Source organism: Monodon monoceros, unplaced genomic scaffold (assembly GCF_005190385.1).
Source record: "Monodon monoceros isolate NGI ecotype Baffin Bay Population unplaced genomic scaffold, NGI_Narwhal_1 Super_Scaffold_6, whole genome shotgun sequence".
In the NCBI taxonomy this organism is placed as follows: domain Eukaryota; kingdom Metazoa; phylum Chordata; class Mammalia; order Artiodactyla; family Monodontidae; genus Monodon; species Monodon monoceros.
In genome coordinates, this window is record NW_021703783.1 from 38,830,187 (window position 1) to 38,851,143 (window position 20,957).

At 44.0% G+C, this 20,957-nt stretch overlaps 1 protein-coding gene across 3 annotated transcripts in view; it reads left to right on the forward strand.

Annotated features, from left to right (window-relative positions):
* DIP2B (disco interacting protein 2 homolog B) overlaps nt 1-20,386 on the forward strand; it is a 235,370-nt gene extending 214,984 nt beyond the window's left edge. For all 3 annotated transcript variants that reach the window (XM_029206503.1, XM_029206504.1, XM_029206505.1), the window contains 13 exons: nt 1,858-1,981; nt 3,550-3,671; nt 4,876-4,987; nt 7,301-7,410; nt 7,901-8,031; nt 9,653-9,821; nt 10,635-10,805; nt 11,805-11,866; nt 12,749-12,806; nt 13,572-13,646; nt 15,398-15,575; nt 17,457-17,580; nt 19,859-20,386. In XM_029206503.1, the coding sequence (XP_029062336.1) occupies nt 1,858-1,981; nt 3,550-3,671; nt 4,876-4,987; nt 7,301-7,410; nt 7,901-8,031; nt 9,653-9,821; nt 10,635-10,805; nt 11,805-11,866; nt 12,749-12,806; nt 13,572-13,646; nt 15,398-15,575; nt 17,457-17,580; nt 19,859-20,111 (1,689 nt within the window). In that variant the 3' untranslated portion in view covers nt 20,112-20,386. The remainder of the gene's footprint in view (nt 1-1,857; nt 1,982-3,549; nt 3,672-4,875; nt 4,988-7,300; nt 7,411-7,900; nt 8,032-9,652; nt 9,822-10,634; nt 10,806-11,804; nt 11,867-12,748; nt 12,807-13,571; nt 13,647-15,397; nt 15,576-17,456; nt 17,581-19,858) is intronic.
* The last annotated feature ends 571 nt before the right edge of the window (nt 20,387-20,957 follow it).

Genomic DNA, 20,957 nt, shown 5'->3' on the forward strand with positions numbered 1-20,957 from the left:
ATAATTGAGTACTTACTGAAGACCCTGTCCTGGGTGCTTTCCATTTCATAGTTCATTTTAAGGTTAGGGGAACGGAGGCATAGAGACATAAAATCACTTGCCCAAGGTCGCAGGGCCCTAAGTGGTAGGACTAGGAAATTAGCTCCTTCATTTGAACCCAAACTAGCTTCAGAGCCCACATTCTTACCCAATGCACTGTACAGCCTCTGGCATAAGATAGTATATCTTTTTTTTTTTTAATGTTGCATGTGAATTTATATATAATACATACTCATTTGTTAAAAACCAGGAAAATATACAGCAAAAGTTAATAGTGGTTACATCTCATATTTACTAATCTATATTTTCCAAATTTTCTATATTGAACTTGTACTACTTTATATTAATGAAATTTAAAAGTTATTTTTAAAAGAAACAGCTCAGTAAACTTGTTTTTATCATGAGTTTTTTAAAGTTAAGTTACAATAATTAAAACAGTGTGGTATTGGCACGATACAGACAAATAACAGTTTGGTTTTATCTGGTAAAGTTGAAGGTGGGCATACCCATTGACCCAGCAATTCCATTTCTAGGGCTATACCTGACCAAAACTCACATATTTATGCACCAGGATATATGTATTAGAATGAATTGTCCATCAGCAGTAGAATGGATGAATAAATTGTGGTATGTTCATGCAGTTAAATACTGTGCAGCAACAAAAGCAAATGAACATGAGAGGTTAGATGACGCTTCATAGAATGTTGAGAGAAAGAAGCAAATCACAAAAATATATATGTACAGCACAACTCTATGAAAATCAAATATTTTATAGGTGGTAAAAATATAAAGAAAAAGAAATTAGCCACTAACATTAAAAAGTCACGATAGTGGTCCCCTATGGAGGGAAGGAGAAGGCACCCATGGGGGTGCTTTTAAGCAGTGGTCTTTTTCACATCAGGCTGGTTCTTACACAGATGCTTGTTTTATATATATATCTTTTTTCTTTTTTCTTTTTTTTTTTTTTAACCGGTACGCGGGCCTCTCACTGCTGTGGCCTCTCCCGTTGTGGAGCACAGGCTCCGGACGCGCAGGCTCAGCGGCCATGGCTCACGGGCCCAGCCGCTCCGCGGCACGTGGGATCCTCCCGAACCGGGGCACGAACCTGCGTGCCCTGCATCGGCAGGTGGACTCCCAACCACTGTGCCACCAGGGAAGCCCTATAATTTTTTATTAAGCTACACGTTCATATCTTATGCACTTTCACACTCGTGTGTTATATTTTACAAAGGCACAGGGGTTCAAAAAGCCCAGCTCGGTGAAACTTGAATTGGACAATAAGGATATTTATGAAGACCCGCAGGAGAAATTATTCTCAGGACCAGGAATAATTGGCTATCTTCTAATCTGCTAACCTTTGTTAATTCACTGTTCGTGTTTTTGTTTACATCTCTGCTGTTAGAATACTCAGAGCCAAACTCGTGTTTTACGCAAGTGTACTTGACCACATAGCCAGCGCCCTGACCTCACTCATGCCCTCGTCCTGCTTTCATTTCTTTTATTTTCTCCTCTTCTCTTATTTCTTCATGTAAATACAAAATTGCTATGTATTTTTAAAGCTACCTTAAATAAGAGAGACTGTAAATACATACGTTTGATTTAAGTTAATGTTGTTAGTCCCTAAGTACCTTCAAACATTGAGAAAGAAAAGGAATACCACACACGTCTTTTGGTGCTTGGGGAATTTTCACTGAACTTGATAACTTGCTACAGATAATCTAGCAAGGCACAAGCCTTCCATATAATGTCAAATTGGCTCTGTTTGTTACTGTTTTCCTTACTGAGCGTCAACCTGCTTATACTTTCTTCTATTAACAGGGAACTACGGTGTGCACGGCCAGCTGCCTTCAGCTTCATAAGCGAGCAGAGAGGATTGCAGCAGTTCTTGGTGACAAGGGACATCTAAATGCAGGAGACAACGTTGTATTACTCTATCCACCTGGTAAGTGCTGGATTGGTAGACTAGACAAGCTCCATTGCTAGACTACAGACTCTAAGAGGACAGGAGCTCAGGGCTGCTATACGTGACCACGTGGACTGTGCGCACAGGCTCATGTCACGGGAACAGGCCTCTCCTCTCAGAGTTGTGCAGTGTGAGGGCTCTGCCAGGACCGAGTCTGTTGTATTTACTCTTGTATTTCCACTGTCTAGCTCAGTGCCTGGCACTATGGTAAATATTGAATGAGTGAATGACAACTTCTTGACTTTTGGAAACACTCAAAAGAGACCCTTATTTCTAGGAGTGCTCAGGAACGGGACTCTTTCGCCCAGTTTTCAAAAGCACGTTGTGTGTGAACTCTGACTTCACATTCTCCACATCGTAATTCGTGCTTACTGTCCCTCGATTATTACTGCATTCATCTTCCACGCTCTAATTCAGCAACCTCTTTACATCAAGAGGGACTCAGGGACTTCCCTGGTGGTGCAGTGGATGGGAATCCGCCTGCCAGCGCAAGGGACATGGGTTCAATCCCTGGTCCGGGAAGATCCCACATGCCGTGGAGCAACTAAGCCCATGCACCACAGCTGCTGAGCCCTAGTGCCACAACTACTGAAACCCGCATGCCTAGAACCCGTGCACCACTACGAAGAGTAGCCCCCGCTTGCCACAACTAGAGGAAGCCCACGCGCAGCAACGAAGACCCAGTGCAGCCAAAAATAAAGTTAAAGAAAAGAGGGACTCAGAATTACTTGATGAGTTTGGTGTAAATATTAAAAATTTTAGGTGAAATATTTCAGTTGTCCCTTTCTTTAGTCTTCGACCATCTAACTCATAATCCAGCCTTCTGTGGTCTTTTATCCCTTTTACCTCATTTTACTGTGATTCTCACTTTGCTTTTTTATTTACATTGATACTAAGATTTCTTAGAAGGTCATCTGGTAAAGGAATTCCTCCCTGTTCCTGGGAGATTGTCTTCCATCTACCAATTAATCATGGTGATGGACCACAGCACTTCCCAAGGAGGCCACCCTTCGAGTCCTGATATTGCAGAGGCTTCGTATCAAGTGATGCCTTGCCTCCCTAAAACCTGCACCCACTGGGGGAGTGACATCTCGGGGGTCCAATTGCTATTCACATAGCGGCCTTCTAAAGAGTGAAAGAAAGCTCAGGTGTTCCTCATCTCTCCTTTTCCCATTCTTTTATCTTCAAAGTGGAGCAGCCCTAATTTTTGCAGTTATTTCTCCTAGGTAATATCAAGTAATGATGTCAAAATACCTTCGTCAGGTATCTTTCAAGAGCTTACTTCTGAGCTCCTTTCTCGTTATTTATTCTTGGCTTCTCTATATTTTTTTTTAAGTTGTTTTATATGCATCCTTCTTTACCTTCAGTTTCTTCTAAATTTAAAAAATTTCTTCCAATAATGTCTCTGTTAAATTACGGTCTAATGAACCCGTCTGGCACATGATTTAATAAACTGGTTTTGGAATAAATAAATAAATTGGTTTTGGAAGCTCTGGCTTTTGCTTTCTCGGTGACAAACCAGGCAGCTAAGTGGCTCTGTCTTGCAGGCATCGAGTTAATCGCTGCGTTCTACGGCTCCCTGTATGCCGGGTGCATACCTGTGACCGTCCGACCTCCTCATGCTCAGAACCTCACAGCCACATTGCCCACCGTCCGCATGATTGTTGATGTAAGTGCCGGGTATAACTTGCCTTGTCCTCATCTCATAAAACCCAGAGTCAGACAGCTAAGCATCCTTACTCATTTTCCAGTCTAACTGAGTCAGGAAGTCAAATCTGTCTCCTGCAAACTACCTCCTTTTCCTTTATCTGATCAAAGTGACCAGCATTTTCCAGCGAAGGAATGTGGGGAAAGCAGTTTTTGGTGAGATACAGGATTGTGTTTTTATCATGAACATTAAGGAAGTGAAGCTGTCATTAGTATTTCTCCATGAAACTTATTTTTTTCCCTCTTCTTAGAAAAGTCCTAATATTTTTTCTGCACAGTAACCAAGGTAATTTTAAATGCCAAACTGAATTCTCCCCATGTCAGGTCACTTTTGCGGGGGTTAGTCTTATAAATTCGCTTGGTATAGTATTAAAGTATACTATAGTAGGAAAGTAAGATAAATCTTATTCTAATCATATCCTAATGTACTTTAAAGCAAAGAGTTACAAAGTTCCAATTTATGTAACATTTGTTTCTCTAAGAACTGCTGCTCCATCCCCAACTGGAGCCTGCAGTATAAAAGGTGCATTCGCCACAGATGATTTTACTACAAAGTTCAGTTTGGCAAAATGCCCTGGTTATATTCTGCAAAGTAGGCCGGAGCAGCAGGGAGGGGAGTTTCCTTCCACTGACACAGTTTGCGGGGTGAGGGAAGTTGGTCCCCATGAGTTTCCATGTGCGGGTGTGTGGAAGAGCTCGTTCCTCTGAGTGCACAGAGTCCCTCAAGTCCAGGGTATGTTCTAGGTCCGGTGTGTTTCACCATATTCCCTGGACTGTTGCAAACACTACCTCCTTCAGAGATGATCCTCCAACACCTCTCATTCCCTGAGTACTACGAAGTCCATGTTTTTATTTTATTATGGTCTTCATGAAATCAAGAGATCTGGGGATCCATACTGAGGTTATAACCATGGAATATTTGAGAATCACTGTTGTAAACAGTAACTTGTGTTATGAACAAGTCCATCATTCTAATTCAGTGTTACGCATTTTTCAGGACAAACGTAAGGGGAACACTGACCTCCACTGTCCTGTGTATATTCTTTGAAAAGCTGGTACTGCCCCGTCCCAGTATGATGTGCGAGTTGCTTTTAGCAGCAGCCAGAGCCTATGGTGCTACACGGGGCTAAGCCTTGTGGTGCTTATTTTTGTCCATTTGTTTCTAGGTCAGCAAAGCAGCCTGCATTCTCACCACACAGACCCTAATGAGGTTACTGAGGTCCCGAGAGGCAGCAGCAGCTGTGGATGTGAAAACGTGGCCAACGATCATTGACACAGGTGAAAGGGAGATTTCTCCAGAGGCACTGAGGGGGCAAGAACATTCACTCCCCGAGATTTCCTAGGTTCTCATACCAAAGGTGTTTACACAGCTCTTCTGTTGCAGCCCATTCCACCTGCTAAGACAGAGGCAAAACTTAATATCCACTCAGCTTGAGTTACCAAATGACTGGATACTGCAACATCCAGATCCAGAGAAGCAGATCACAGTGTGCCAGAACTCTGGCGACAAAACGTGACTTGCTGTTACTCTTGGCATCGTCAAACGGTGATTAGGTGTTGATGCCAGATGTGACCATAGACATGTTGGGCTACATAAAGTATGGGGAGGATCTGACCCTTGACTTCCAGATGTGATAGAGTTGGAACAGCATTGCACTAGGATTCAGAAGACCTGGTTCTGGTTCAAGCTTCAGTCCTTATTTTCTGTATAACCTTGTCTGAGATGACCCTTTCCTAAAACACTACCTACCCTGGCCCGACTCACATATTTATTGAGAATACCAAATGCAACATAATATGAAAATACTTTGAAAACCATAAAGTGTATGAATTTTAGATGGTGTTCATACTAAAGAAGGGGGTAAGACATTGGGATAGCTGGAGATGGTGGTGGAGGGGAGAGTGTGGGTTTTGGAGTTGGGCAGACAGGTGTAAATCCTCATCCTCTGTTAGGCGTAACTACCTCATGGGGTCGTGAAGATTAAGTGACATAATGTAAAGCACCAGCATACAATCATAGTAATAACAACATCTGACTTTTTATTGAGCCCTTACCATGTGGCAGTCATCTAACATGTATTACGTAATTTCCTCCTTCTACCAACCCTATTAGATAGGTGCCAGTTTTAGCCTCATTTTACAGATAAGAAGACTGAGGCACAGGGAGGTTAAGTAAGTAGCAGAACTGAAATTCAAACCCAGTCAGTTTGGCTCCCCTCCCAGCCCCTTAATCATTATTTCCTCCCTACCAGTTTTCAGTAAGTATCACGTAGTGTCCACCTCAGGGACATTTATGTGGATTTAAATGCAGGGATGACATCTATTTATGGTTATTGTGTCCAGATGCTGAGCTATATTTTTTTACATATGTTACTTAAGGATATAGACGAAGTCATTTATAATATGTAACACAAGTGGATTGTGTTGGTGTTAATGATGTAGACAGATCTACTGTGGTTACTGGACTCAGTCATGTTTCAGGAAGACCTGGAATGTGGTCTGTGATACAGACAACAGAAAGGTTTCTTTAGGTACTTGAGTGGCCCTTCCCTACACAGAGGTGGGTTGAAGGTGATAGAGAAAGTCTTTGGTTTGACCAGAGATGAGTGCCCAATGATACAGAGATTGAAAAGTCAGAGTCAGAATCGTTTCTTGATCTGGAAAGCCAAAGGAGCCATTGAGGAGGCATGGCTGGGGCCAGAGACATCCTTGATATCTTTGGATATGACATGCTTATAAAGCAAATTTGGAGGGAAGGGAGAGGTTATCATAAAAGAGCAAAGGAAAATAATTCCCAATTCTAGATGATCATTCTTAAAATCAGTCATGTTACCTTGGAGAAAAACTGTCCAACTTTTAAAGCAGTCCATGGTTACTGTGACGTGTACTAAACTGTAAATAATGAACTTTAACTTGAAACCAGCATAACAACAAGTAAAGCTTCTTGAGTTGTCTTAAAGTGCTTTATATGAATTAACTTCCTAACAGTTCTGGGAGGGCAGGTATTATTACCACTTTAGAGATAAGGAAACAGACACAAAGAGGTTAAATAACATCAAGATGACATCACTGAGAAATGGCAGAGCTGGGATTTGAACACTGGCGGTCCGCTTCTTTAGCCTGTGTTTTCAGCTACTATGGTATATTACCCCTCTCTAATCGTCTAGTAAATACATCTGCCTGATGTAATTTCCTTGTTTATATGTCTATTGGTGCCCTCAACCCCCACCCTCCTCTCGGAGTGACATGTGAGCCAGTTGGTTAAATACGAGAAGCCTCAGCTTTAGCAAATCCCAGAAGCTAAGTGAGGCCATAGCAAAGCCACAGAAGACCGGTTGAAGAGCAATGATTTCCGAGTTCCAACGTGTCTGATTTTTTTTTAATGTTACTGAAGTGCAGTTGATTTACAATGTTGTGTTTGATCTCTGCCGTACAGCACAGTGACTCAGTTATACGTATATATACATCCTTTTTCACATTCTTTTCCATTATGGTTTATCGGAGGATATTGAATATAGTTCCCCGTGCTTTACAGTAGGACCTTGTTGTCAACGTGTCTGATTGACATCGGGTTTTTTCTTTTCCTTGCAGATGATCTACCCAGGAAAAGGTTACCTCAGCTGTACAAACCACCCACTCCTGAGATGCTGGCGTACCTTGATTTTAGTGTCTCCACAACTGGCATGCTTACGGGAGTGAAGGTAGAGTAGTCGGGATATATTTACTCTCTCACTGGATGCTGGTAAAGTGCCAGGGCTGCAAAAAATAGAGATGACCACTGCCCCAGGGACTTCAGATGGAGAGGCCAGCTGGTTGTACCAGAGACCAGTAGGCAGAGAATCAAGGGCCACTGCTATATTTAAATAAAAGCATTGGCTCTTCCGGAATAAGTTATCCCAAGGAATTTGTGTTATGAAGTGTTCTGAACCTAGCATAGAAGCCAACAGATAACACGAGTTAGTTCAAGCCAGTATGAAGTCATAGATTCGTATTTCATAAAACTCAGTATTGAGAAATTAACAGATAGACTTACCCTTCGGTTAGACTTAGATTAGGCTTTTTGAAGCAATGAGAAATATACATCATTTTGAGGAGCTGGAGGGAATGTAAGCTTCTCAAAACTCTCATTAGAGCTGCTTTTCTGCCTTTGGGTTGCCAGTTCCATCCTGTTCCATGTTCCTTACCTTCCAGATGTCCCACTCTGCGGTCAATGCTCTCTGTAGAGCCATCAAGCTCCAGTGTGAGTTGTATTCCTCTCGGCAGATCGCCATCTGCCTTGACCCTTACTGTGGACTTGGCTTTGCACTCTGGTGTCTCTGCAGGTAGGCATGGAAAAGCAAAGAAACAGAATGCATGGGAATATCTTTGGGGCTGTGAGCATCTCATCCTTCCGTTTGCTCCCTTAATTTGGTAAAGTTTCGATAAAATGCTGATGCTTTCCAGAATTTGTGCATCTAATGTATCTTCGATGTTTGTCTGGTTTGTTTGTATTCCCTCTTTCTATTAGTTTTATGCCTCAGACAAAAGGGCAGTGATCTTACTGCCTCTTCTGTGCTCCATCCTGTCATCCTCAATTTAGAAGCAGAGCCAAGTAGAAGGATGACACTTGGGTGAAATGTCGTACTGCCAGAATGCACCCCCTAGCCTTGGCAGGAAGGAATGTAATGAGATGGGTGACAGCATGTGGCTGGAAAGTAGCACATTGGCCACATTGTTCCTTGTGGGATAGCAGATCCCAACTCCTTCTACTCTCCTCCCAAAGGACCTCATCTCAGCCTGCATTTTCACCTCCTTGATGGGCATCTTCATGAATGCTTCACAGATGCCTCAATTCAACATCTTCCTTCTGTGTCCCCATTCTTCTTAGGATGGGGTCATCCACCTAGGGGCCCACACTAGGAACTTGGGCCTTATCTTCAACTCTATATCTTTATGTCACACTTCCAATTAAATGTCAGATCCTTTGGCTCCATTATTCTTAAACCTATCTATCTCTACATAAGAATCACCTAGGGGTCTGTGAAAATAAAAATTAATGGGGCTTCCCTAGACATACTAACCTAGATCTCCAGAGGTGGAGACCACAATTCCAGTATTTTTTTTTTAATACAGGATTCCTGGGCTCCTAGTTATTCTGGTCTATATTCAAGGTTTAGGAAGTTGAGGATTCACGGCTGGAGATTGTACATACAATACAGGACTCTGACATTCCTTCCTTTTTATCCTGGGTGCACTGTCAGGGTTCAAGCCCTCATCCTCTCTCACCTGGATTATTGCAGCCTCTCCTAACTGTCTCTCAGCCTTCAGTGACTCGTGTCTCCAATACCCGCTCCGTGTAACTAGCTTTACCCCAGCTTCAAGCTATAGTGACAGCCTGCTGGGTAAATTCTAAACTCCTTCATATAATAATAGATCAGTGATTTCACAGTTTGGCCCTGACCCTTCTGGCTTCACTTCTCACAACTCCCCAGGCATTCTGTGCTTTAGTATTTCACTCTGGAATCCTATTTCTGACAACCTCACACACACCATGTAATTTTATATTGCCGTGCCTTTGCATATGCTCTTCCCTCTGCCTGGAATGCCCTCACCAGCTTCCCCATTTTTCCAGCCACTGTCAAATTCCTACTCATTCTTCAAGCCCGAGCTCAACTGTCGCCGACTCAGTGAAACACCTGCCGCCCCTTGCGTGCCCAGTTTGAATGACTTGCTCGTCATTCTATGATCGTGATGGCCTTTATTCACATCTCAGTTACCACCTTCCACAGTCTGCTTTATTCTGTAGTTATTGTATCTTGTGAGTTGCACAGGAACAAGGCTGATTCTTAGACCTTTATATCTAATATGACCCAACCCTGTCCTTCATGCTCAGTAAATATTTGCTGAATTGATGGTGTTCTAGGATGAACTGATAATGTCAGCTCTTGCCTTTTTTCATTGCAGTGTCTATTCAGGTCACCAGTCCATCTTAATTCCTCCTATGGAGTTGGAAAACAACCTTTTCCTCTGGCTCTCCACGGTCAGCCAGTACAAAATAAGAGACACTTTCTGCTCCTATTCAGTAATGGAGCTCTGCACCAAGGGGCTTGGAAACCAAGTGGAGGTGCTGAAGGTAAGAAGCAGCTGTAACCAGGAGACAGTCCTGAGAGAAATGGGCCAGGCGTGATGATACCCCACCTTGGGCTGGCCAGACATATCTGCCTGCTTTTTTTCTAGGCAAACAGGTGTTTGTAAACCTCAGGAAGTTTATCTCTTTCAGTTTCTAATTTAATGCACTCTTTCAGAGTTTAATCTGTTTCTTACATTGTGGAGAAGAAGGTAAAACTGGGTAGGAGGCTGAATAGAAATGACTTTATGTGAAGATGAACAGAAACTGTGACCTCCAAGAGGATTTTTCCCAATAGAATTTGCAGCCTGAGAATCTCAGAGATTGACGACTGCCCCAGAGATAAGGTCGCTCATTCATGAGTGTATCCCACGATCATATGTCTAACTGGCATGTGAGAGTCAAAAAACACTGAATTTTCTTTAGTAGAGAAATGTGACTTTAAGAATGAAAAAAAGAGATAAGAGGTTAGATATCTGTGTTGCTAAATTTGTTTTTCTCTCAGTCCCATCTCTGCATTTGAAATAGAGAGAAATGTAAGGTACAGAAATAAAGAGGGATTAAAAATATATTGCTGAAAACCTAAGATTTTTAGGTGAAAGAGGAAAGAAATAGAGAATGAGCATATTGACCAGTGGGTAATGACTTTAGTGGAATTCCTTGGCATTTTCTGAAAAGGCATATCTTTTCTCTGGGTGTCTGAGGTGAGAACACATAGTTCCTTGGCTTTTCCTGACCAAAGAGATAGAGCAGTGGCCCTGCTTGTTCAGCACTTCTGTGATTCTGCTGACCTCAGCTCCTGTGCGTGGTGTCTTACAGACCAGGGGAATCAACCTCTCCTGCATCCGGACGTGTGTGGTGGTGGCTGAGGAGCGGCCCCGCATTGCTCTCCAGCAGTCCTTCTCCAAGCTCTTCAAGGACATCGGTCTGTCCCCTCGGGCTGTCAGCACCACTTTTGGATCAAGAGTCAATGTAGTGATATGTTTGCAGGTGACTATCATGAAATCTTGCTTGTGTGGGGGGCTCAGAGCACAGGCTACCACTTAGTTGCTGTAGGCCTCTGGGCTTTTTATTTGGACTTCACTGTACCTTATTTTGCCCATCTGTAGAACGAACATGGTAGCATCGTCCTTCACAGGGTCGTTTGTAGAACCACTGGGTTTCTAGGTGCCAAGCACTTGGAGCTGTGCCCAGCAATTGAGCTCTAATGTAAATGTTTACTCTAACTAGTGGTTTTATGGTCCAAGACGATGAGTCGAGAAGATTTCTGAGTCCTATTTGAATTTTATTTATATGTTACCCTTTGTTTTCTGTCTCCTCCATCTTTTACGCCTTTTTTTTTTTTTTTTTTTTTTTTTTTGCAAAAGAAGTACAAATAAGCCTGCATTCTTTTCTCCAGCCAGATGGCAATTTTGCCGTGTTATCTTGGTGGGTAAATAACAGAAAAGAGGCTGAAATAACAGAAAAGAACTGAGTCTGATTTTATGTAGCTTGGAAGCTCGTAAGGCAAATACAGACATGGACAAGAGTGAGAGACAAAGAAGGTGGCGTAAATGGGTGGATACTTTCAGGTCCTCTGTGTCTGTGGTCGGATGACTTTGGAGCAGCATCATGACGCTTCAACTTTGGAGCCCATTGTGGGCCCCTTGCTGCCAGCTTGGGCCAGTGCTGGTTTTGAGAGTCCCATGGATGCTGGTCTGTCTCATCCCTGCCTTGAGTCCAGGGGTGAGGACCCTCCTCAGCCTGGTAACCTTTCAGTGCTGCTTCGGCCCCCAGCCTACTCTACTCTCCTGGGGGAGGAAAGGAAAGAAAGATGAGAAGAAAGCGGGGCCAGGAGTGTCTTTCATTATAGCCCTGCCTCATCGTTCAAAATAGAGTTTGGATTTTTCATGTATGTGACTAAATTATCTATTTCTTGATTTGAAAATGTAAAATATGGAAATACCATTCAGTTAATTTTAAATAAACAATACATTTATTTTTCTTTAGGGAACCTCAGGGCCTGATCCAACTACTGTGTATGTAGATCTGAAATCATTAAGACATGACAGGTACAGTAGATTGGTTATGCTTACTTTCTGTTAGCGTTCCTAAGCAGGAAAAGTCCTGAGCCTCGAGAAAGTCAGCTCTCCCCACTCCTTCCTTTTGTTGGTGTCTTCCGGGGGGATGGGAGAAGGGAAGAAATTCATTTTCATTATTAATACCTAATAAGGTTTTCATTTATAAGAAGAAAGCTTTAATTCTCACAGTTGCTGCACTGTTCTTTAATATTAAAATGCAACACTGGTATTTTGTAACATTTGACATAAATTACACTAAAATGGATAGACTCTTTGCTCTGGAAGTTTAAAAATAACTGAGACAGACAGAATAAATGAGGCAGAGTAGGGTTTTTGAAACAACACTTTATCTGAGCCCCAGGAGTCAAAGCCTTCCTCCTTATCAGCTCACAGGTGAATCGTAGCTATACGCCAAGGGGAGCTCCTGGCGGAGGGCTCTGGGACCTTTTCCTGAGTCCCACTGACTTGGGCTGTGTTCACAGTGTGGCCCGTGGCAGTGACCCAGGCTGCACAGGCAGAGCGTCTCTGGTGCTGTGATTTTCAGCCTGGGGAGAGTTTGTCCTCCAAAGGACATTTGACAGTGTCTGGAGACATATGTATTGTCACAACAAGGGGATGCTACTGACACCTAGTGGGTAGAGGCCTGGGATGTTGCTAAACATCCTACAGTGCACAGGATAATGTCTCACAAAGAATTATAACAAAATATCTGACTCAAAATGTCAGTAATGCTGAGTTTGAGAAACTCTGCTCTGATGTGAGGAGAGATAGATTAGAGGTTTGGGGAGGCAGTGTATATAGCTGTGGTAGATGCGGTGCGGTCTTTTTTTTTTTTTTTAAGGCTCTTACGTTGTAAATATTGTTTTTCTGCAGGGTTCGTCTTGTGGAACGGGGTGCCCCCCAGAGTTTGCTCCTCTCAGAGTCTGGAAAGGTAATTTGTTCTGTTAACCGTTGGGAAGATGGTCTGTGTGTAGAAGTAGTTAGTTTTTGTTTTCTGTGGGGTGTTTTTTTGTTTGTTTGTTTGGGTTTTTTGGGGGGGGCTGTGTTGGGTTTTCGTTGCTGCATGCAGGCTTTTTCTAGTTGTGGCGAGCGGGGGCTACTCTTCATTCCATTGTGTGGGCTTCAGTAATTCTGGCATGAGCTCTAGAGTGCAGGCTCAGTAGTTGTGGTGCATGGGCTTAGTTGCCCTGAGACATGGCACATGGGATCTTCCCGGACCAGGGCTCGAACCCGTGTCCCCTGCGTTGGCAGGTGGATTCTTAACCACTGCACCACCAGGGAAGTTCTCCCGGTTTATTTTTTATTTTTTTTTGCGGTACGCGGGCCTCTCACTGTTGTGGCCTCTCCCGTTGCGGAGCACAGGCTCCGGACGCCCAGGCCCGGCGGCCATGGCTCACGGGCCCAGCCGCTCCGCGGCATGTGGGATCTTCCCGGACCGGGGCACGAACCTGTGTCCCCTGCATTGGCAGGCGGACTCTCAACCACTGCGCCACCAGGGAAGCCCCCCAGTTTATTTTTGAGGTTGAATCTTGTTATACCTCTGTCTCCACTGAGCACAATCCCATGAGCGCCGTCTCCGCTCCTGCCTTTGTACACTCCCTCACCTCACTAAAGAGATGGGGGCGGGGAACTGCATTTCCTATAGGTCATTAGATTTAATTGAACCCCGTCTTTGTGTTTTCTCTTTGATTCTTAGATTTTACCTGGAGTGAAAGTAGTTATTGTTAATCCAGAGACCAAAGGGCCTGTTGGAGACTCTCACCTGGGAGAGGTATGTATAATTTTCCCCTTTACTCTGAAGAGTCAGCAGTGAAAGACTTTAGGGTTCATATTTTAGAAGTCAGGAAACTGTGGATATAGCTTTTCCCTCATGGTGAATTTTCGAGAGTTTTCATCTTTCTCTGTAAGGCTCAAAACTAAAATGGACAGAGGGGAAATTGAGACCAAGATGGAGTGAAGATTTAGGCACCCAAACTAGAACTAGTCCCAGATTGGTCCACTGACATACCCTTAACTGAAAAAGAAAATGGGCAAATCCCACCTGTTCCCACCTATTAAGGAGTGGAACTAAAAGGAGCCACAAATTTTAAATTTTTAAAATTTATACATATTTTATTCCAAAATGTATCCATTTTTGTATTAGTATAAAAATATTTAAGACTTAATTTTTCTTCCCCCATATCTCTGAGAGACACTGATATCTCATTTCATAGCTCACTGGGAGCAATGTTGTGGGTGCACGAGGCAGATGACCCGGGCTCTGCCAGTTACCAGCTTCTTGTGATTCGGCAAGTTACTTAACCTCTCTGGTCCTCAGTTTCCTCGACCATAAGTAATAATGGCACCCACCTAGTAGGATTGTGTGACAGTTAAATGCATTAATACCTGTATCTGTCATATATTTGGAACAGTGCCTGTCACACAGTGAATACTAGTTTTGTTACCATCGTCGGCTATTGCTGTGTTTACGTTGTAAATTCGAATAGCCTGTAGTATTTTCCTGCGGTCTTCGTAACTTAGTTTCAGAGCATAGAAATGATCCCTTGATGCATTTGTGAGACTCTGAAAGAGGCTGAGAAATGGGCCAGGGAGGGCTTCCCTGGTGGCTCAATGGTTAAGAATCCGCCTGCCAATGTAGGGGACATGGGTTCAAGCCCTGGTCCGGGAAGATCCCACATGCCGCGGAGCAACTACGCCCGTATGCCACAACTACTGAGCCTGTGCTCTAGAGCCCGTGAGCCACAGCTGCTGAGCCCACGTGCCACAACTACTGGAGCACGTGCACCTAGAGCCCATGCTCCTCAACAAGAAAAGCCACAGCAATGAGAAGCCCGTGCACCGCAACGAAGAGTAGCCCCTGCTCACTGCAACTAGAGAAAGCCCGTGCGCGGCAACAAAGACCCAACGCAGCCAAGGATAAATAAATAAATAAATTTATTTTTAAAAAAAAGAAAGAAAGAAAGAAAGAAATGAGCCAGGGAGGCAATGTAGCCTCAAGGTTAAGAGCACGGCCTCTGTGGCCACCCAGGCTTGGGTGTAGGTTTTCTTGTTTCTGCATCTTAGGCAAGTTACTTAACTCCTTTTTTTTTTCCATCTGTAAAATGGGAATAACGGTAGTACAAACTGTATTGTCATGTCATATATGTCAGGGTTGATGGAGGTAAGGCATATAATACTGTTCAGCACATGGTAAACACTTGATAACTGACAGCTGCCTTTATTGTTGCAGCTGTGTTGTTACTATAAAAATGAAGTTAAAAAACCAAAATAGGGACTTCCCTCGTGGTCCAGTGGGTAAGACTCTGTGCTCCCTATGCAGGGGGCCCAGGTTCGATCCCTGGTCAGGGATCCCACATGCTGTAACTAAGATCCCATCCCAACTAAGAGTCCGCATGGCGCCACTAAAAGATCCCACAACTAAGACCCATTGCATCCAAAATTAATTAATTAAGCCAAAATCATCTGTCCCAGAGAACTGAATTGATTCTGGCGAAATGTGACCAGTGCTTTTTCTTGTTGTAGATTTGGGTGAACAGTCCCCATACAGCCAGTGGCTATTACACCATCTATGACAGTGAGACTCTTCAAGCTGACCATTTCAACACCCGCCTCAGCTTTGGGGATCCTGCTCAGACCCTGTGGGCTCGAACAGGATACCTGGGTTTTGTCCGCCGGACCGAGCTCACAGCAGCCACCGGAGGTATCTTCAGCAGTTCCTCACCCCCGTCCTGCTGCGCTTTGCAGCCCCTAGCACGGGCTGGCCTTCCGCAGCCTGCCTTTGGATGTGGAGTGTGTGTGTTGAATTATTCCCTTCTCCGACTCTTGAACCCATACACGAATTTGTATTCATTTGAAGTAAGACTTTGCCCTCAAAGAGGACCCAGGAAATAAGCACTGGGGCCCCGTGTCAGCATCCCTGAACTGTGGGTTGGCTCAGCCAGGCAGTCATAGAGATGTGCCTGGTGATGGGTAGATGCCTCTGGCAGGACTCGGCCCTCAGCAAGCTCCTGGGACAGGTATTCCATCTTTAGTCCCTTGCTCCTAAGCCTTGCGAGCGGGAGGCAGTGCAGAGGAGCCAGCCTGCCGAAGCCCTCTGTCCCTTCGGCGGCTCACGTTGGACACGAGCCTGCTTGGCAGGGCTCTCGTGTAAGCAGCCCCCAGTCATCCTCTGCCCACTGGGCAGCCACAGTGAAGCCGTGACTTCAACCTTCCTGACGGCATGAATGGCCATTTTAAAATACCCAGCACCGACTGCATCATCCACACCCAGAACTGACACAGATCACTCACTGGACTTGAACAGCTGGAACTGAGCCAAGTCATTTCTCCTTCGCCCCTTGCATCTGTTCCCCACTGACCAGCTCCAGAGTGTCTCCATATTTCACGGGGAAGTAGAATAACATACTGGTGGTGAGGGAAGCATCCCTAGCCAGGTGCCTTGGTTTTGAAGCCTAGCTCTGTCATTTGCTGTATGACCTTGAGCACTCACTCAACCTCTCAATTTCCTACCTGGAAAATGGGAGTGATAACGTTTCCTGCCTTGTGGAAATGATGTGAGATTAAATGACATAATGCCTTCAGGTGCCTGGGACAGTGACTGGCACATAGAAAACACTCGAGAGTCATTAGCTACTCTTTCCGTTGTTTTTGTTACTACAGTCTTCAGCTCTTGTATGATGGGACTCTGCTGGCCTTCCTCATCCTTCTCTCTCCAACAGCTCCTAGCAGTTTGTTTTGCTAAATTTTTCAGAAATCTTCCTTTTCCTGAAAATACAACGTTCTGTAGACCTGGCTAAATCATCTCTCTTCTTCTTTTCAGTATCTATATAGACATAAACCACGTAGCCTTGTGTATGCAGTGTGTGCATAAAATCTTTAAAAAAAGATTTCTGCAACGTCCTGCTGGATTACAAGCCTATTAATAACCAGGACTAGAGTCTCTGTGGAGTCCTAGAAGATGTCTAGGAACAATGACATATGTTCACTTCTTTTCCATCTCAAATCCTCTCCCCTCCTCCCCTCCCCAGCCATCATCTGGCTAATTCCTATTTATCCTTAAAAGCTCAGCATGGCTTCAGCTTTTCCCTTTCTGAACCCTTGAGCTGAGCTCGGGGAGGGGGGCGCCCTAGTGCACACTCAGGTCGCTGGGCTGACCTCATCCCACCTGATGTCCATCCATAGGACATCTGTTGTGTGTGTGTTTCCCTCACTAGACAGTAAGTATCTTCAGAGCAGGAATCATGTTATATCATCTTTGTCTCCGCAGCACTAGGCACAATTCCTGGCACGTGGTAATAATAATAATGACAATAGCTAATGTTTTCAGCACTTACAGTGAACCAGGCATCATATTAACTCCCTTATATGAATTGAATCCTCACAGCAGCCATTTATTATTACCCCTGTCTCACAGAGGGGAAGCAGGACTCAGAGATTTAAGTTAATTGCTCCACGTTACAGAGCTGGTGAGTGGTGGCGCCAGGTGACGTGGCAGGCAGTCTGGACCCTGTGCTCTTAACTCCAACGATGTAGTACACTCAGTGCATCTGATGAACCAGGTTCCTCTTTCTCTCCCCATCAGAGCGTCACGATGCCTTGTACGTGGTGGGAGCTCTGGACGAGACACTGGAACTGCGAGGCCTGCGGTACCACCCCATTGACATCGAGACCTCGGTGTCTCGGATCCACAGGAGCATGGCCGAATGGTAAATCCCCTGCACAGCATAGGTTCCCCCTCAGCTGCAATACCAGTTAAAGTTGCTCTGTAGTCAGCCGTCTGTAGCAGACCACCTACGGCTATGGAACTCCAGGGGAGCCGGAAAATAAACGGACTGATCTTTGTCTGGCAGTGTGCCGTCTGCTAAGACAGGCTCCGTGGACTCGCGGTGGGGCTGGGTCCTTTTTAATGGTAGGCGCCTACCGTTGGAAGGGACCTAACTGATCATCCGCCTCTAGAAAGTCGGTAGAGGGTGGTGGGAAGAACCATGACTTTCAGGTCAAAAGACCCAGCTGGAAGGCCCAGCGCTGCCAGCGTTCCCAAGGAAAGAGGCTGCTTTCCTCATCTGAAAATGCCTCCTCTGCTCCTTCCTGATTATCAGGAGGATCCAGTGAGAATGTACTTTGTAAACTATCAAATGGTAAGCAGGTGAAAAGGATTGTTGTTATTATCTGGTCCAGTTTCCCTCTTAGTGCGGGAATTCCCCCTACATTATCCCTGACAAAGGATCATCCGACCTCAACGTTGACTACAAATTTCTTAAAATTAAAACTCTGTAGTTTTTACCTATTTGCTTTCATCGTGGATTCTTAACAGTACAGAATCCATCCAGTTTCTTTTTATACATGTTTAAGTCGGTGTGTCCTTCTCAGGTTTTTTTTTTTTTTCATGCAAAGTAGCCACAGTTCTTTTAATGGTTTGTTCATGCTTTCCAGTTGCTTCTTTGTCTTGCTTTTGTCAGAGTCTCTCCTCTGAACAGACCTGAACAATGCAGAGAAGTTGGGTGCCATGGTTACCCCCTAATTTTAACCATTTGACTTTTGATGCTACCAGATATTGTGTACATTTTTCTTAAGGACTGAATCTGTTTTTCAAAGCAGTTCAACACTGCAAAACACAAGTCAGGTCATACCTTCTAACCCAGCAAACCCCACTGAATGTAAGGCAACTTTCTACCTTATAGCACAATAGGAGAGAGCGTGTATGGGGCACTGAGTTCAGATGAGGCCAGGCCAACTCCCTTCCTGTTTGGTATTATAATATAGATAATAATCTTAGTCAAAGCTCTTATGTTGCAAATATCAAGAATTCTCTTCAAAACAACTTAAGCAAAAGAGAGTTCATGGACAGAATACCTGGTTATCTCAGAGGTTCCTAGAAGTCTCTGACCAGCTCTGGATCTCAAGAAAGGTAGAAACAAGGAATGGGAAGGCCATCAGGAACCACCATCTTCTCCCTTTCTAGAGCCATGTGGGCATCCACTTCATTCTTTCTCTCCTCCCTGAAGAGCCATTCTCTGTACTTCTCTGCACACCTGCTACCCCAGAACGTTCCAGTCCACGTGTCCTCAGTTCAGGTGACCAGCTAACAACTTTCATTCCCACTTCCAAACTCCCAAGAGATTTTTTTTTTTATTTTAACATTTTTATTGGAGTATAATTGCTTTACAATGGTATGTTAGTTTCAGCTTCACAACAAAATGAATCAGTTATACATATATATATGTTCCCATATGTCTTCCCGCTTGCGTCTCCCTCCCTCCCACCCTCCCTATCCCACCCCTCCAGGCGGTCACAAAGCACCGAGCTGATCTCCCTGTGCTATGCGGCTGCTTCCCACTAGCTATCTACCTTACGTTTGGTAGTGTATATATGTCCATGCCTCTCTCTCGCTTTGTCACAGTTTACCCTTCGCCCTCCCCATAGCCTCACGTCCATTCTCTAGTAAGTCTGTCTTTATTCCTGTTTCACCCCTAGGTTTTTCATGACATTTTTTTTTCTTAAATTCCATATATATGTGTTAGCATACGGTATTTGTCTCTCTCTTTCTGACTTACTTCACTCTGTATGACAGACTCTAGGTCTATCCACCTCATTACAAATAGCTCAATTTCGTTTCTTTTTATGGCTGAGTAATATTCCATTGTATATATGTGCCACATCTTCTTTATCCATTCATCCGATGATGGACACTTAGGTTGTTTCCATCTCTGGGCTATTGTAAATAGAGCTGCAATGAACATTTTGGTACATGACTCTTTTTGAATTATGGTTTTCTCAGGGTATGTGCCCAGTAGCTCCCAAGAGATTTTAAATGGCTCAGCTAATCAGCTGTGATCGTAGGGGCAAGGTCATGTATTAAAGACGTGGCTGAGAGCCTTCTGGTTGGATCCAAGCGAGAAGGCAGTTCTCAGGGAAAATGGGGATAAGTCTTTGGGCAGACACTGTAAGAGATGACATGTTAACTGAATGTCATTGAAATTTCAGTGCCGTGTTCACATGGACCAACTTGCTCGTGGTGGTTGTGGAACTGTGTGGCTCTGAACAGGAGGCCCTAGATCTGGTTCCTTTAGTGACAAATGTCGTCCTGGAGGAGCATTACCTCATCGTGGGCGTCGTAGTTGTGGTGGACCCAGGCGTTATCCCCATCAACTCCAGAGGAGAGAAGCAGAGGATGCACCTCCGTGACAGCTTCCTCGCTGACCAGCTGGACCCCATCTATGTGGCGTATAACATGTAACCAGCCTTGTGGGGATTGCAGGGGCCATCCTGCAAAACCACAGGACCAAAGACCCGTGACTAGGAGGAAGCTTTCATATGGTGTGAAATAAGCTGAGATGGCTACATTATATCCTTCATCTCATCCTGTGGGATTCTGCAATCACGTGACACACAGGAAAGGGGAATTCTGTGGTAGCAAATGAAAAAAATATTAACAGTCTGTTGGTCATGAGCTTTGACGTAGTGTGAGCAGCACGTTACTAAAGCAATTACATCCATGTTGCATTTTTTTCATCTGTTGTATATAGTTGTATTTTTATCTAATGCTGTTTTAGAATTTTGTAAGGGAGTTTAATGAATTCATGTGATGGGGGTAGTCTGAGTTACACAGTTCCCCGCTCTGTACTGTATTTTGCCATTTTACCATAGTTAGACATTCTGCGGGTTTTGTTAACACAGAACTACTTGGCTTACTTTCAGTTGACCCATAGCAAATCAGATAACCCACTGAATATGAGAATTACTTTATATATATAAAATTCTTGATGGTAAAACATTTTGACCAGTGTTTTAAACATGTAAATAAGAATACACATAATTCAGCTAAAAATTGAAGAATTGGCTTGTATAGTTGTAACAACTAAAGTAGAAACATTTCTACTTTGAGAGAATCTCTGTATTCTCTGGATGCAGTGTAATTGAATAGGTGACTAAAAAGTGCAAATTGTTTGCAGGTTTTGCTGCACATTGTACTGTGTCTCTGTTGGCTGGTGTATTTTATAAACTGAAGCTGCCTATGTTTGTTTTTTAAGCTTGCATTCCCAGAATCAGCTTAAGCTTTTAAGAATTCAGCCTGTTTCTACAA